This window comes from Callospermophilus lateralis, chromosome 1 (assembly GCF_048772815.1).
Source record: "Callospermophilus lateralis isolate mCalLat2 chromosome 1, mCalLat2.hap1, whole genome shotgun sequence".
Classification (NCBI taxonomy): domain Eukaryota; kingdom Metazoa; phylum Chordata; class Mammalia; order Rodentia; family Sciuridae; genus Callospermophilus; species Callospermophilus lateralis.
The window spans coordinates 57,980,625-57,996,706 of record NC_135305.1 but is presented as its reverse complement, the minus strand read 5'-3'; the positions used below and the strand labels follow the sequence as shown (position 1 = coordinate 57,996,706).

At 39.0% G+C, this 16,082-nt stretch overlaps 1 protein-coding gene across 1 annotated transcript in view; it reads right to left on the bottom strand.

Moving 5' to 3' along the window:
- Positions 1-16,082, bottom strand: part of Ccdc146 (coiled-coil domain containing 146) — a 134,651-nt gene that overhangs the window by 22,582 nt on the left and 95,987 nt on the right. The window contains exons 5-9 of the mRNA XM_076862492.1: positions 6,154-6,211; positions 4,256-4,432; positions 2,501-2,574; positions 1,474-1,701; positions 162-348 (exon numbers count right to left, since the gene is read on the bottom strand). Coding sequence (XP_076718607.1) covers positions 162-348; positions 1,474-1,701; positions 2,501-2,574; positions 4,256-4,432; positions 6,154-6,211 — 724 coding nt within the window. The remainder of the gene's footprint in view (positions 1-161; positions 349-1,473; positions 1,702-2,500; positions 2,575-4,255; positions 4,433-6,153; positions 6,212-16,082) is intronic.

Genomic DNA, 16,082 nt, shown 5'->3' with positions numbered 1-16,082 from the left:
GGCAAAACACTCTATACTAGGTCTGATGCATTTGAAAACTGCCTTTTCCCTGTTACTTTTCTTCTTCTTTCTCTATAGTTAGCAAAACAACTTCCCAAAATATTTTTACTTCAAAAGATGGCACTCAGTTTAAAAACCAGACAGAAGTTTGCAGCACTCACCTCTAATTGAAGCCTTTTATACATGGCTTGAGTTTGAGTAAGTGAATCTGAGGACACTTTCAAGAGCATCTCCATCTTTTTTAAATTTCGAATATCTCGTTCCTTCTCCCTTTGCTTGTGAGAAAACTCATCATGGTAGTTCTGCTTGTCGATGACATTGTTTCGTATATTGAGATCTAAGATCCCTCTGTCCAGGTACAGGGAGAAAATGAGAATGATCTGTTATCAGCTGTCTTACACATTTTTCAAAATCTATCAAGACAGTATCTCAGTATATATGTACAAAACTATCCTCATGTTAGAATCATAAATTATAAATAATGCTCAAAGTTACGAGGTTTGTGAACTTGTATCATTTTGAATTGCAGTTTTATAAAACTCCTAAATGTAATAACAGAGTGTCAGAGAGAGAAGCCCCTACTTTCTCTAAAATTTTATCTAAAAATGGCAAGTTGGGGCTGGGGATGTAGCTTAGTGGTAGAGTACTTGTCTAGCATGCATGAGGCTCTGGCTTCAATCACCAGCACTGGAAGAAAAAAAAAAAGGAAATAAAATTCTTCTAAGGAATCACATCATGAATTTGTCTCTATTAGGAAAAAAAATCAGGATTACTTCAAAAACATCATTTATTGGTTTGTAAAATATCTGAACTGTAGAGCACACACCAGTGATATAATTGTCTGGAAGTACATTTCAGAAACTTCAATGGATTTTGTCCTTAAAATTTGGTCACAGAGAATTGAGGAAAATTATGAGTACAAGATGGAAAAGGTACTTCAAAATGCTTTATTGATAATAAATTATATATATATATATATATATATATATATATATATATATATATATATATATATATATATATATATTTATTTATTTATTTTAGTCCTGGGGATTTAACCCAGGGCCTTGTTTATGCTTGGTAAGCACTCTACCACTGAGCTACATCCACAGTCCAATAACATTTTTAATTAATAGCAAAAACTGATTAAAAATTCTTTTAATGCCTGTAATCTCAGCTACTCTGGAGCCTGAGCCAGGAGAATGGCAAGTTTGAGACCAGCCCCAATAACTTCGCAATGTCCTAAATAATTTAAAAAGACCTTGTCTTAAAATAAAAAATAAAAAGGACTTGGGGTGTAGCTTAGTGGCAGAGTGTCCCTGATTCAATCCCAGTACCACACACAAATAAAAAGAAAAAAAAGAGTAAAAAGGCTTACTTAATCAACATAAAACCATTTGAGAGTATGTTCTGAATCGATGCTTATATGTTGAAGAAAAAATTTAGATGACAACACACATAAATATAACTAACTTTTCACTTAGTGAAGTGGCTTCATTCTCTCTGGTTAATTCCAATAGCTTGACTAGTTGGTTATATTCTCGTTCTTTGATTTCAAGCAAGGTTCTTTTGCCTTCAACTTCCTTCATTACATCCTCCTTCTCTTCTACTACAGCACTAATTTTGTTTTCAACTTTCTTTAGGGAGTCGTTTAGCTCTCTGACTTCAAGTTCCAAGATAATATTTATCTTTTCCATTTCTCTGTAAGTGACACACACAAGAGTACCTTATTTCAAGCCCATGCTCAAAACCTGTCAAAAGAGTTAGTCGTTAATTCAGTGATGTCAGAGGTGTGTCCAAGTGCTACCGAAGGCAGAATTTGCCAGGCTTCCCTACTTCCTCCCAGATCCCAGATCCTGTTGTCTCCTCTACTTCTACCCACATCCTAACTAGCTTCCTGGGACTGACCTGAATTTCTCAACTTTGGTGCTGGTGAGCTTGGTTTTTGGAACCATTACTATTTCATTTCCCCCTCCTCTTTTAAAATCAGTCAGCAGATTTATCATATTATTTCTCCATAATACTTGTATCTTCAATAATCTTTATTCTTTTTGGTTCTTTGAAACCCTGAGAATTTCTTCAACGACCTCTGAATCCAAATCTGTTCTGAATGTCTGAGGGTGTCATATCCTCATGAAGTGAAGAGTTACCATCATTTGGGCTGCTGGCTGGATAATATAATTCTAAACCATGAAATTCTAACCAGCTTAAATAATGTATCCCTACCTCTGTTAAAGTCAATTGATGTTCTCCATAAAAACTATTTATAAATTGGAAACAGAATCTTGACCCATAAATAAATAAGAATGATAGCAATTTGCTGTATAACTTTCTTTTAAAGAACTTGATATATACAACCGAGACAGGGCCAAAAGCAGATACTTCTAAATGATGATACTAATTTGATGTGTCCAGTGATTAGTTGTCTTGATTTAGTGTGCTCACATTACTTGGGGGAGGTTAGGCTGGGAAAGATTCAAAATAAAAGCATTAATCTTACACTTTTCTGCGTGCCATTTTTTCAATCTCTTTTACAATCTGTACAGGTACAGTTTGATGGTAGACCACTTCATCCTAGTAAAGAAATGCAATTATGTTATATCATGTAGTCTTGGACCAGAAACAATCAAGACAAGCAAATGAGATAGAAAAAGGAACTATAATATGTAGAATTCTTACTATCACACTGATCTTATAAGATAGTATTTGTTACTGTCTTAAAGAGGGTGTCAATGAATGTGACAAAGACTTTTGGAGCTCTGCTCAGATTCCCTTTATGGAGGTGCTCTTCCTACACATGCTGCAGTGGACACCTTCCAATAGCTCATGTTAATCTCTCCATTGTATTGCCATTGGCTGAGCAGGGTATGGGGAGTGGTGAGGTGGAGATGGGGACAGGCTGTGACCAGTAACTTAAGTGTCAGTAAAACAGCCCATATCCCTTGCCCGTGAGCAATAGCTGCTGCCATACAATTCAAGATGAAGGGAACTCCATGGGGTCAAGTTAAGATAAGAGTTCTTCCACTGTAGAAACCATATTTTGACCCTGTATCTTCCCCAGCTTTATCCTGCTCCTGTGGGATCCTTCTGAGAGCTCTCCCTCAATTATTAAATATCTTAGGCACTGCTTTTATGGAACCCTGTCTAAGATTCATGCTAGAAGTTAAACCATTTTCCCCCACAGTCTAAATAGAGAATAAATGGCAAGAAGTTAAATTTAAGATCAGAAGTTAAGTTTATCCAATACCACTTTCCATTGTGGTCTGTGGATTCATGGAAATTTCAGGCCCAAGAGTCACATGTACATGACAGGGGTTACATTAGGGTCCTTTCCTGCCTGAGGATCACACTGGACTTTGGGACCTGCAGTCACACATAGGCATGGAGGTTGAACACATCACTGTGGCAGAATATCTTTCTGTGGAACCTTGCTCAATTCTGGGGCAAGTCCAAGTTTTGTGAGACTGAAACTTGTACTTGGGAGACCCTCTTCAAATAAAAAAGTAAAAACTTGCAAATGTTAAATCAGGTTCAGGCCCCTTGGAAGAGGTTTATATAAGTGAGGGGTCTGAAGCTATGCTTCACTGGGTTCCTGATAAATCCATCTCTGCTTAGTTTCTCTATTCCAGGCAACAGCTGGGCACATGTTGACCAATCGCTCTTAGACTCAAGGAAGAAGAGGTCAAAATACACCAGAATTGTCCTCTAAGTCAGTGGATCTCAGCTCGTTATAAAAATAACTCTAAAAATAGTTATTTTTAAAGCAACTCTAGGTTATACAAATTGTTTTAAGAATTGTTATCATACATTTTTCTTAAAAATGAATTTTAGTTCATTATCTCCTAAAATATAAATACAGGCCCCTTATCATTTTTATGGTAAGAGGACAAGAAGTGGATTAAATAGACAAGGATAAGATAACATAAATACACACAAGAGGTTGGACATTTGGTTGCTCTTCAGGGAAGCAAAAGTGTGACACTTTTTTTTAATATTGAAAAATATTTGATGATGTCTAGAGAGACCTGTTTCCCAGAGCCAGGGCTTTTAATTAAAACAATAGTATCTATCAAACACCCCAGAGTATTTTTGTGAATTCTCAGAGCTTAGGTTTAGTTTGATAGGATCCTCCAAAACACACATTTGTGAGACAGTATCCCTTTTTGTTAAACCTATGTAGTTAACCTTATACAAAGGTATTTTTACATCCATGCAGGTACAATGTTCAAATATTCCTAAACTATAAGCACCATACCTTTAGGACAACCTGGTGTTCCAGCAATTCTTCTAGTTCCTTCTGTTCCTTTACTAATTGCTTTTGCTTAAATGTCAAATCTTCCCGCAAATTTTTAATTTCTAATTTTTTCTGCATTATTTCTTTACGTAATTCTTCAGTACTGTCTCTGAGTATTCTCATCTTCTTCTCCATTTCCTTTAAAAAGTCATGAAAATTATCAGGTTATATAGTCTGAGAAAACATTTATCTATGTAAAAATGGAATGAAACAGAATTTTATCTTTTTAATTATATTTATTTTGAAGTGCATGAATGTTTTCTTACAGAGTTAAATGTAACTTTTATGCTTTCTGAAGACAAGACTTATGCTTATCTTCAACAAGGACATGACAATTATACTGCATGCTTAATTAAACATTTTATTTGAATTTTTAAACTAATGCTTCAGTTTTTAAATGTTTCCCTTTTCTGAGTCAATTTTTATTTCATACCAAAAAACATTAGTGACAATATCAATTCTGTTTTCTAGTAGCTTTGGGATTCGACAAAATCAGCTGCAAATAATCTTTGAATATCTGGCTTATGGTTAACTGGAGTCACACATGGGAACTGAAGATAAGAGGGTTCATATTTGAGATGTCCAACTCTTTCCATTTTTTAACTGCCCCACTTTCTCATTACTATTATTTCTTTAGCTTCTATATGTTTTCCCCAAATGTCCTCTACCTCAGACTCAGAATAGATTACGTTTCCCATGGCTTATTATCCAGATATGCTTGACTTATGAGAAAAAAGCCAAGAAGAAATACTCAGAAATGATACATGATACTAATGTCTAAGCAGATGGGTCTGTTTAACCTGCTCTGGGATTTCTGACTAGGTCCCTCCTTCCACTGCTGCCAGGAAAGAGTAAAATTAGTAATCTACAACCTGAAACTAAAATTCAAAATGCTTTTTCCTATAAAATCTGTGTTGCAAACAGTGATTAGATGTATTTATGTACAATTAACAGTATTTTACTAAATGCTGAATATGTTTTTGTGGGTTAGCCATGGAATTAAATCATCAACATAATTTTAAAATATAACCATTCAGAAATCAAATGCAATATTTGATGTATGATGATCTTTCTACTTATTATATATGGTAGAAAAAATGGTCACAAATTCCTCCTATTCCTCAGGGTGTGCATGCCTCTCTATAATATATATTTGCCATTCTTCTATTAAAAGGAAAGGTCTATTGTTCTATATCTTGATTCCAGACTTGACCATGTGAATTGTTTGACTACTGAGATATTACGCAAAATGATTTAAACAGAGGCTCAAAATGTTCTTGCATGTTGGAATTTGCCCTCTTCTGAGGCTGGAAACTCTTCTACTATCATGGGATCAACCAGTGACTGTGACCTTAGACTAACTAGCCTGGTGCAGGGTTGACATACACAAGCCCCAAATGAGCCAGCACAGACCTGAAGAATTCAGAACTGTAGAAAATAAGAAATTGTTGTTTTAAGCCACTAAGTTTGGGGATGGTCTGCTATGCAGGAATAGATAAGTAATACATCTTCTTTATTTAAAAATGTGACTGTAATAACTTGAGGAGTTAAGAAAGCTATGTAGGGTATGAGCTATAGCAAAAATAATGTTTTTAAGTGCTCAACATAAAACCTTCCTTTTTTTGGAAACAAAGCAGATATTATTGAACTAAATGATTAGATGCAAAATAGCTAAAGCCTATGATAGACACCACTCATATTTACTCCAGAAGTTTCATAGATACTCTCTTCCACACCTTCAATAGTCATGACTTTTCAGTCTTCAAATGTTTCAGGGTATGTTTATTATGATGAAGATTCTTATAAAAGGAGGTTTGAATCTAGCTGCATTTGACAAACTCTAAATCATCTATACTTACTCCTGGCTTAGGTATCTTCTCAAATTCCTTTAACATGAGATCCTTTTCTTCTCTTAAACTGTCAAGAAAAAAAGAAATCAAGTTAGAGAACATACAAAAGAGCAAGCTCATTCTGTATTTATAACTTTCTATTTTCTCTTCTCATAATCTGTTCCCAAGTTTATCTGCAAGCACCCTGATGTCCATTCTTTATGATGGGCTTGACAGCTCCCCTGGGCCCATTTGAGGCACTTCCTTCTCCTCAGCACCCCTACAACACTGAGTACACACACCCAGTGGAGAAGTCTTCTTAGCATGTTATAACTGTTAGGGAGCACAGCCTTCCCTCTAGACTCAGGCTCCTTCCAGGCAGGCTCTGGGCCTTCTTTATACTACCTGCAATGGAGGACTAGTGCCTGCCTGGGTTACTGACACAGTCTCCTAACTGGCCCTCCTTGCCTGCCTCCAACCTTGCTCATGAAAGTGAATTACCACCCAGCACCATATGGAAGCCCAGTTGGCCCTGCATACATTGTCTCTCCAGTCTTACTGCCTGCTACCCTCTAGCTCTGGTCACACTGGCCTTCTTGCCAAACTTGTTCCTACCCCAAGACTTTTGCCTTTTCTGATCCTTGCAATTGGCTTGCTCTTTCCACAGATCTCTGCACAGGCCACTCCTCACTTCATGTAGAGCTTTACCTGGCATCACCTTCTTGCAGAGGCACTGGATCATCCTATCTAAAACAGCATTATACATCACTCTTTCCTTGTCCTGCTATAATTTCTATATACTATCCATCACAACCTGAAACTACATTATGTATTTGTCAGTTTGGCCAGCAGAAAACCAGGGACTTTGTCCTGTTTACCACTGTATTGCCGTGACTCAAAAAGCATTTGCATGGGGCCCTGGTTGTGGCTCAGTGGTAGAGCGCTCACCTAGCACATGTGAGGCACTGGGTTCGTTCCTCAGCACCACATAAAAATAAATAAATAAAATAAAGGTATTGTGTCCATCTACAACTAAAAAAATTTTTTTAAAAAGCATTTGCATGTAGTTGTCACCCAATAAATATTCACATAAATCCATAGAATGATTGAAGTTAGTTTTATTCCTTATTTTATTATTTGAAATAGCATAATTTATATGCTAAATGAGAAGGCTATGCATATGGAAATATAACTTCCCTCAGAATGACCTATTGCATCACATTGTTCTATATCCAGATTGGAGAAAAAAACTGGTGTAAGTCATGGAAGGGAAGACTCCACAGTTGTTTTCAGAGATGTGAAGAAGGGTTATTTCAAGAACTCACTTTAGTTTTGTGTGATGACTGAATTCCTGAGGGATAATATTAGAGGGGAACATAGTTGCAGATGTGGTTGGGTGGTGGATATTCAAGGGATTCAATGCATGTTTCAGGTGAAGGACAGATTAGGCCAGGAGGCAAGTGTAAAGGAGTATTACATGTGTAAACTTGAGAATAATCCTCTTTTATTTCCCTTCCAAACTATTTGGAACTCCAATATGAATTCACAGGAAGACCCTGTGTGCATACCTTGTACTTTTATCTCCTGGGTGTTTGGTTCATAAGAATCTGCCTTTGACCCCTGTGACAAACACAATGCCATGAATTCGTTATGCCATTTTCCCTCCCCGGATACACAAGAAGTCTACATTGTATAGCCTTCCTTGCATTTGGATGGAGCCAAGGGACTAATTCTTGGCAATGAATGGGAGTAAAGACCATTCGTCTTCCCAGCCACACTGAACTGGGAAGGCCCGGGATCCATTTGCCAAAGCTAAAAGATGGAGGGGATGTGACTTGCACTGGACTGCTGGGAGCTAGAAACAGAGTTTGGTGATTCCACTGTCATTTGAAAATGTGTTACTACTAAACAGCCCAGCTGAAGTCTGACTTCTTATCCCCTTGAATTATAACTCATTATCTTCCCCCCTGAGATCTGTTTTTCTATTCTTCCTCTCAGTCTATGGCACTTGGGTCACTTTTCAAAATTATGAGTGTGAATCATTCTTGAAACTTCTCCACGCCTTGCTCCTGTCAAGTTTTTTTTTTTTTTTGTCTATGTATTAAGATGCATTTGGAAAGTATTTCTTAAGGCTTACTCTGATTGGGTTCATCAAGCTCCGCAAATCTGTGGGCTTATGTCATCAAATTTGGGAAGTTTTCAATGGTTACTGCTTCAAATATTTATTCATCACTTCATACTTTTTTCTCTGCAACTGCGATAACATGAGATTTTTTGCTATTGTCTCATGCATGCCTAATGCTGTTCATTTTTATTCAATCTCTTTTCTCTGTGTTGCTTAGAATGGATAATTTTTATTTATTTACCAAAGTTCAATAATTTCTATCATCTCCAATCTTCTATTCAGCCCATCAATTAAGTTAAATTTTTAGTTACTGTACCTTTTAGCTCTAAAATTTCCAAGGAAGTGTTCTTTATATGTTTTGTTTTCTGAGACTATTTTTTCCACTGTTACAAAGTTGTTTGGAATTGTTTGTGGATGATATAAGCACCATAAATATTATAGGATTATTGACTGTTTATTATATTAATTAGTGTGTGTGTTGAATAAATAAGTGACTATAAGCAATGTGCCCATGATGTACTGTGAACTGCAATACTTAGATAAACTGCAGAACCTAAATAGACTTAAGTTAGTGATGTAAAAGTCTACACCTGGGATGTACACCCCAGACCTTACCCAGTTATCAGCTATAAGCACAACTGAACTAGGACTTAAAAACCCCAGACTTGTGGGGAGAGATGGGACTAACAGGATCAAGACAGAAAGACTGATACTTCCATCACTATTGTCCCCCCTGCACTAGACTCCTCTGGCACAGATCCAGTTCCAGCGACCCAGACTTAAGACATGTCACGGGTGAGCGTCTGGGACCCTTGGGTGTAGACTCAGGACTTAGGATGTGTGTTTGAAATGTGATGAGCATTAATAAAATAGATTTTATTGAATCTAACTGCACCTCAGACTGAGTCTATAGTAACCCTTGTGACAGTGGAGTATGCGTATAATAGCTGTTTTAAGTTCTTTGTCACATAACTCAAACAATTTTCTCTTCTCAATAATATCTACTTTTTGTCTTTTCTCATGGAAGCTGCTATTTTCCTGATTATTTATATATGACAACTTTTGTATTATAGCCTGAACATTTTGAACATTCTATGAGATTCCAGATTTTACTTAAATTCTATGACAACTATTGATATTTTTGGTTTCCAGACCTAGTTAGGTTTGTGTCAAAGGGTCCAGTCAAGATTCTGGGGGCTCTCATTTTAATTTCAGTTCAGTTTTCAGCACCTTTGCAGTACTATTCAGATTTTTCTTTTATGTGTGCCACCCTGGACAGGTTTGGGATATGGAAAATGAACTCCCTTAGTTCAGTTCTCAAAGACTTCAGTAAGCTGTTTAGGGTCAGATATACAAATACTCAGCTTGAGGGTGAGCCCAGAAGTTCATGAACACACGTACAAGCTCTTCTTCCTCTGAGATCCCTTCAGTACTTCCTAGAGACTTAGATCTTTTGATCTTCTTCCTTTTTAACCTTCAGCCAGAAAAATGGAGACTTAGTTGCCCTGTGCTACTTTGGCAACTGAACTTATATCTGGAGATAAGCAGTGGGATGACAGAGAGAAAATCAAAAAATAAGCAAAGGGACTCTTCCTATTCTTTTGGGAATCATAGCTCTAAAACAGTGAAGTTTGCCTCTCCTTAGAATGTTGGCTTCTGTGGTCTTCCACTGCAAGTGGCCTCTGTCATTGCTGCCTCAGTGTTGCTTGGGAGCTGAAGAGTGAGAGAATGTAGGGGAGAAAAAACCAAAATCAGGGTCTGCATTCTGAGCATTATGAGTTCCTTTCATGATCTTTGAACCAGAGCTAGTTTTTTCTGGGGTTCTGTCTGCCCAGGTCAATGTCCATTTCTGGATTTTAGCTGTAACATTCAGGCTAAGAGATATCAGAGGGGAAAAATGGCAAATTCACCACCACTTCAGGATCATTTCCCTCAATATACCTGCCATTATTTACTTTTCAGAGGAAAATATATGCTACACGTGTTTCACCCAGTTTCATAGTTATGTTTAGTAGAAGAGACTGGACACAGTGGGATTACTCTACAGTTCCTAGAGCCAGAACTCATGTTTAAGGCCATTCTGGGAGAAGGTATAGAAAGAGGGCTGAGGACTGATTTCTGGGATTCCAGAATTTACATACACAGAAGATGAGGAGAAACTAGTTTAAGAAAAAAAAAGCAAACTATTCTAAAACTGTTCTGATTTCCATTCCTATATGCAAGGAGTTCACTTGCCATTCCTTTCTAGCAATAAGTAAAATGCCAAGTGAACTGAGAAATATATCCATAAGAAAACGAGGTCACAGGGTAAACCACTGCCACTAAAATTGGAGGGATAGATAGACAAATACAGAGAATCACAAGTGTTGATAGAAAAATCTAAATTGTAATTGAGGCATTGCTGGAGGCTCAGTGTGGATGTCTGAGAGTCAAAACCTCCAGGGGGCAGAGGGCAGAGTTTGTCAGCTTTGCCTCATGAGCTTGACCTGATCCTCAGGGTGAATATAGGATAAAATCCCCTAGGCCTGGCCTTAGGAGAGACTAACCATTGAGGTTTTATTAGAGCTTCACTCACCTTGGAAAAATAAAATTACTGACTAGTTGGCTCTAGCAGTCCACATGGAAGACTGTAAGGAGAGCCTTAGGCCTAGCCTAAGCAACTCCATTTTAAAACTCCAGTTTGAAACCTGTAGTCTCATCAGGCCCACCTACCTAATGGAGCCCTCCAGTATGACCCTCAGGCACAAACAAGTCACTTCTCCCCACCTTGACAAACCCAGAGTGAAGTCTCTGGCATGCTGTCCTCACCGATAAGGGGGAAAGGTGAGAAAATCAGGATGGGGACCACCAGACCAGATGTTTTAACACCAGGGTAAATGACATAACTGAGAGACCCGGTTGCAGCTGATAGGGATTGAAAGGGGGGTCAAAAGCCCCCAAATTTGTTATAAGTAATGGAGCAAATGAACATTCAGCCAGCTGACACTGATGCACACAAGCCTGAAAGCCTAAGGGGGACCTGAACTAACATCCCAACTTTCCTCATCTGCCTGATCCTCTGTGTTGTTCTCGCCGCTCTCAAACTCTACAGCAGCCTCTTGACTCTGGTGAGAAAAGGACTTCTCCATATGACCACCTCCTCAGCCAGTGCTCCATCCCAGAAGAAGCCTGCCTTGGTTCCTGACCTGATCACTACAGTCTGAGTGTGCATCTGATGGACTTAAAGCCTAAGGCTTGAGACTGTAGATCTGGCACTTGAGCTTAGCACACAGAGGGAATGTCTGTCATTAGCCTATCATGATTAGGTGTATTTGCAATGCTTAGAATTAATCTGGAATTGTTTGCTGTGAATTAATCTAGAATTGTTTGCTGTTAATTGATTATGTCATTGCAGTGCCTAGCATTAAGGATTGTCATTTTCTTGATTAAGAACTCATAGAGTGAAATTGTATTGAGTGATTTAGGTGAATAAAGCATTAACAAAGGCAGAAGCATGTGAGCATTCTTTATTTCTCCCCTCGACTGCATAAGTCACACATTTTGCCATCGAGACGATGATAAGAACTAGACCCCAGCTAGAACCCACTCTAGCCATCCTGTCTCAGGGGCTTGGGGTAGGTGGAAAAAGCAGTCAAGCAGTTCGGAGTCCAGAGGCACAGGCTCACTAAAAGACTGAAACCCACACTCAGGACTATAGAGTGCCTCCCCGGGCCACACTTCATCACCATGGCAGCCCTAATTACAGCAGTGCTTTCTACACCGTGTATTATGTCTGGCTATCAAGACAAAACTTCAGAGCATAGTAAATGGCAAAAAGCCCCATTTGAAGAGACAGAGCAAGCATTAGAATCAGGTATGGCAAGGATGTTTGAATTTATCAGACTAGGAACTTAAAACAATTATGTTATATGTTAAGAAATGCAGCAAGCAAGAATATAGGCAGCATAAGCAGAGAGATGGAAATTCTAAGAAAAAATAAAGAAATGCTAGGTGGATGCTAAGTAGACTATTAGTAGAATGGACACAGGTAAATAAAGAATCTCCATTCTTGAAGTTATTTCAATAGAAACCTTCAAAACTGAAAAGCAAAGAGAAAAACAAACAAAACCACCCCAGAATATCCAAGAACTTTGGGACAGTTACAAAAGGCAAAACATGCACCTATTTCCAGACAGAAAAGAGAAAAAAGCAAAAGAAATATTTGAAGCAATAATAATTTCCTTCACATTAACGTCAGACAGCAAATCATAGATCTAGGAAGCTCAAAGTATACCAAGCAAGATAAATGCTCAAAAAAGTTACACCTAGGACTATCATATATAAATTACAGAAAATAAAAGACAAAGAAAAAATGCTGAAAGAAGTTAGAGGAAAAACACCATATTTACAGACGAGCAAAGAAAAGAACTATATCTGACTTTTTCTCAGAAACCATGCAAAAAAAAAGACACCAGAGTGAAATATTTAAAGTGTTGGCAGGAAAAACTGTTGTGAAATTACTCTTCAAAAGTTAGGGAGGAATAAAGGCTCTTTCAGTCACAAAAAAATAGAAAGAATTTGTTGCCATTAGACCTGCCTTGCAAGAAATGTTCAAAGAAGCTCATTAGCGGGAAAATGATATAGATTAGAAACTTGGATCTATATACAGGAAGAGCATCAGAGAGTAAGTTTAGACAAAACAAAAACAATTTTCTCATTATCAATTGATATAATTTGTTCAAAATTATAATACCAACTGTATTCAATGATGTATGCTTATAAAAATAAGTATGAATTATTATGCTTATATATAGGAAATAATGATGACACAAAGGATAAGAGTGAAGAGTTAGATTATTATAAGGTATTTGAAGTGATGTAGTATAATGGAAAGCAATCTTGGGTAGTTGTAAATGTATATTCCAAACTCAAGGCCAACCACTAAAAAAAGAAGTACAGTGGATATTGCTAAGGAAGGGTAAAAGGGGATCTTGTAAAATTCTCAAAGCCCCAAAGGCAGAAAAAAAAGTGGATGACAAATAGAAGAAACAAAGGATAAGGATGACAAAGAGAATACAAGAACAGGCCCAGTGGCCCGCCAGCGTGGTAGACACGTCACCCCAATTGGAGTAGCAGCAGAGCAGAGCCGCCGCAGGCACCTTCAAGGTAGGCAGACCAGCTACCGACCAGAACAGGCCCAGCGGCCCGCCGACATGGTAGACACGTCACCCCAATTGGAGTAGGGGCAGAGCAGAGCCGCTGCCCACGCCCGCAAGGTAGGCAGACCTGCGACCAACCAGAACAGGCCCAGCGGCCCGCCGGCATGGTAGACACATCACCCCAATTGGAGGAGGGGCAGAGCAGAGCCGAAGCCTGCGCCCAGAACAGGCCCAGCGGCCCGCCTGCAGGGTAGACACGTCACCCCAATTAGAGTAGGGGCAGAGCTGAGCCGCTGCCCATGCCCACAAGGTAGGCAGACCTGTGACCGACCAGAACAGGCCCCGCAGCCCGCCGGCATGGTAGACACGTCACCCCAATTGGAGGAGGGGCAGAGCAGAGCCGCTGCCCGTGCCTGCAAGGTCGGCAGACCTGCGACTAACCGGCAGAACAGGCCCAGCGGCCCGCTGGCGTGGTAGACACACCACCTCAATTGGAGGAGGGGAAGAGCCACTGCCCGCGCCTGCAAGGTAGGCAGACTTGCAACCGACAGGGAGAACAGACCCAGCGGCCCGCTGGCATGGTAGACACATCATCCCAATTGGAGGAAGGGCCCAGTTGCCGCCCGCAAGGTAGGCAGAACGGGAGTCCCAGAGAAAGGGCCCAGCGGCCCGCTGGCCTAGTTGAAAGATCACCCCAATTGGAGGAGGGGCACAGCCACCACCCGCGCCTGCAAGGTAGGCAACCATGCAACCTGGAGAACAGGCCCAGCAGCCCGCCAGCGTGGTAGACAGATCACCCCTATTGGAGGAGGGGCCCAGCCATTGCCTGCAAGGTACGCAGACCACGCGACCTGGAGAAAGGGGCCCAGCGGCCCGCCAGCGTGATGGACAGATCACCCCAATTGGAGGAGGAGCACAGCTGCCGCCCACCCCTGCAAGGGAGACTTTGCAACTATACAAGAGCAATATAAATATATAGGGGGAAAATTCAATAACACAACAGTTTCACCAAGCAGAAAGAAATGCGAGCAGTATGAAAAGACAAGGAAAGAAAGGACCACAAGCAATGCAGGTCAACTCAACTTTAGAAGAGGTAATAGCTGCAGCAGATGGAATGTCAGATAAAGAATTCAGGATTTACATGCTTCAGATAATCTGGAGTCTCAAGGAAGACATTAGACAGCAAAATCAGACAATGAAAGATCACTTCGACAATGAATTACATAAACAATCCAAGAAGCAAAAGATCAACTAAACAGGGAGATAGAGGTTATAAAAAACAAACAAACAGAAATCCTAGAAATGCAGGAATCAATAAACCAACTTAAAAACTCAAATGAGAATACTACCAGCAGAGTAGAACACTTAGAAGATAGAACATCAGACAATGAAGACAAAGTATTTCAACTTGAAAAGAACATAGACAGCTCAGCGAGACTCTTAAGAACCATGAGCAGAACAACCAAGAAATATGGGATAACATAGAGACCAAACTTAAGAGTCATTGGGATACAGGAAGGTATAGAGGTCCAAACCAAAGGAATGAGCAATCTGTTCAACGAAATAATATGAGAAAACTTCCCAGACTTGAAGAATGAGACAGAACCCCAAATCCTAGAAGCCTACAGGATGCCGAATGTGCAAAATCATAAGAGACCCACACCTAGACACATTATAATGAAGATGCTCAACATACAGAATAAGGAGAGAATTTTAAAAGCTTCAAGAGAAAGGAAGCAGATTACATTTAGGGGTAAACCAATCAGGATAACAACTGATCTTTCAACACAGACTCTGAAAGCTAGAAGATCCTGGAACAACATATTTCAAATGCTGAAAGAAATGGGTTCCAACCAAGAATTGTGTATCCAGTGAAATTAAGCTTCAGGATGGAAGATGAAATTAAAACCTTCCACGATAAACGAAAGCTAAAAGAATTTGCAGCTAGAAAACCATCTCTTCAAAACATCCTTGGGAAAACATTACAGGAAGAGGAAATGGAAAATAACAATGAAAACCAACAGTGGGAGGTAGTACAGTAAAGGGAAAAAATAATCAAAGAGGAAAAACAAACCATGTTAAGTAACATAAATAAACAAATATGGCTGGAAGAACAATCCATATCTCAATAATAACCCTAAATGTTAATGGCTTAAACTCACCAGTTAAGAGACACAGGCTAGTAGAATGGATCAAAAAAAAAAAAAAAGATCCAACAATATGCTGCCTACAGAAGATGCATTTGATAGGAAAAGACATACATAGACTGAAGGTGAAAGGTTGGGAAAAATCATATCACTCATATGGACTTCGGAAACAAGCAGGAGTGTCCATACTCATATCAAATAAAATAGATTTAAAGCCAAAGTTAATCAAAAGGGATAAAGAGGGACACTACATACTGCTCAAGGGAATCATACATCAACAAGACATAACAATCATAAATATATATGCTCCAAACAATGGTGCAGCTATGTTCATCAAACAAACTCTTCTCAAGTTCAAGAGTCTAATAGACCACCATACAAAGACAATTCAAAGAAAGAAAACTACAGACCAATATCTCTAATGAATCTAGATGCAAAAATCCTCAATAAAATTCTGGCGAATCGGATACAAAAACATATCAAAAAAATTGTGCACCACGATCAAGTAGGATTCATCCCTGGGATGCAAGGCTGGTTCAATATATGGAA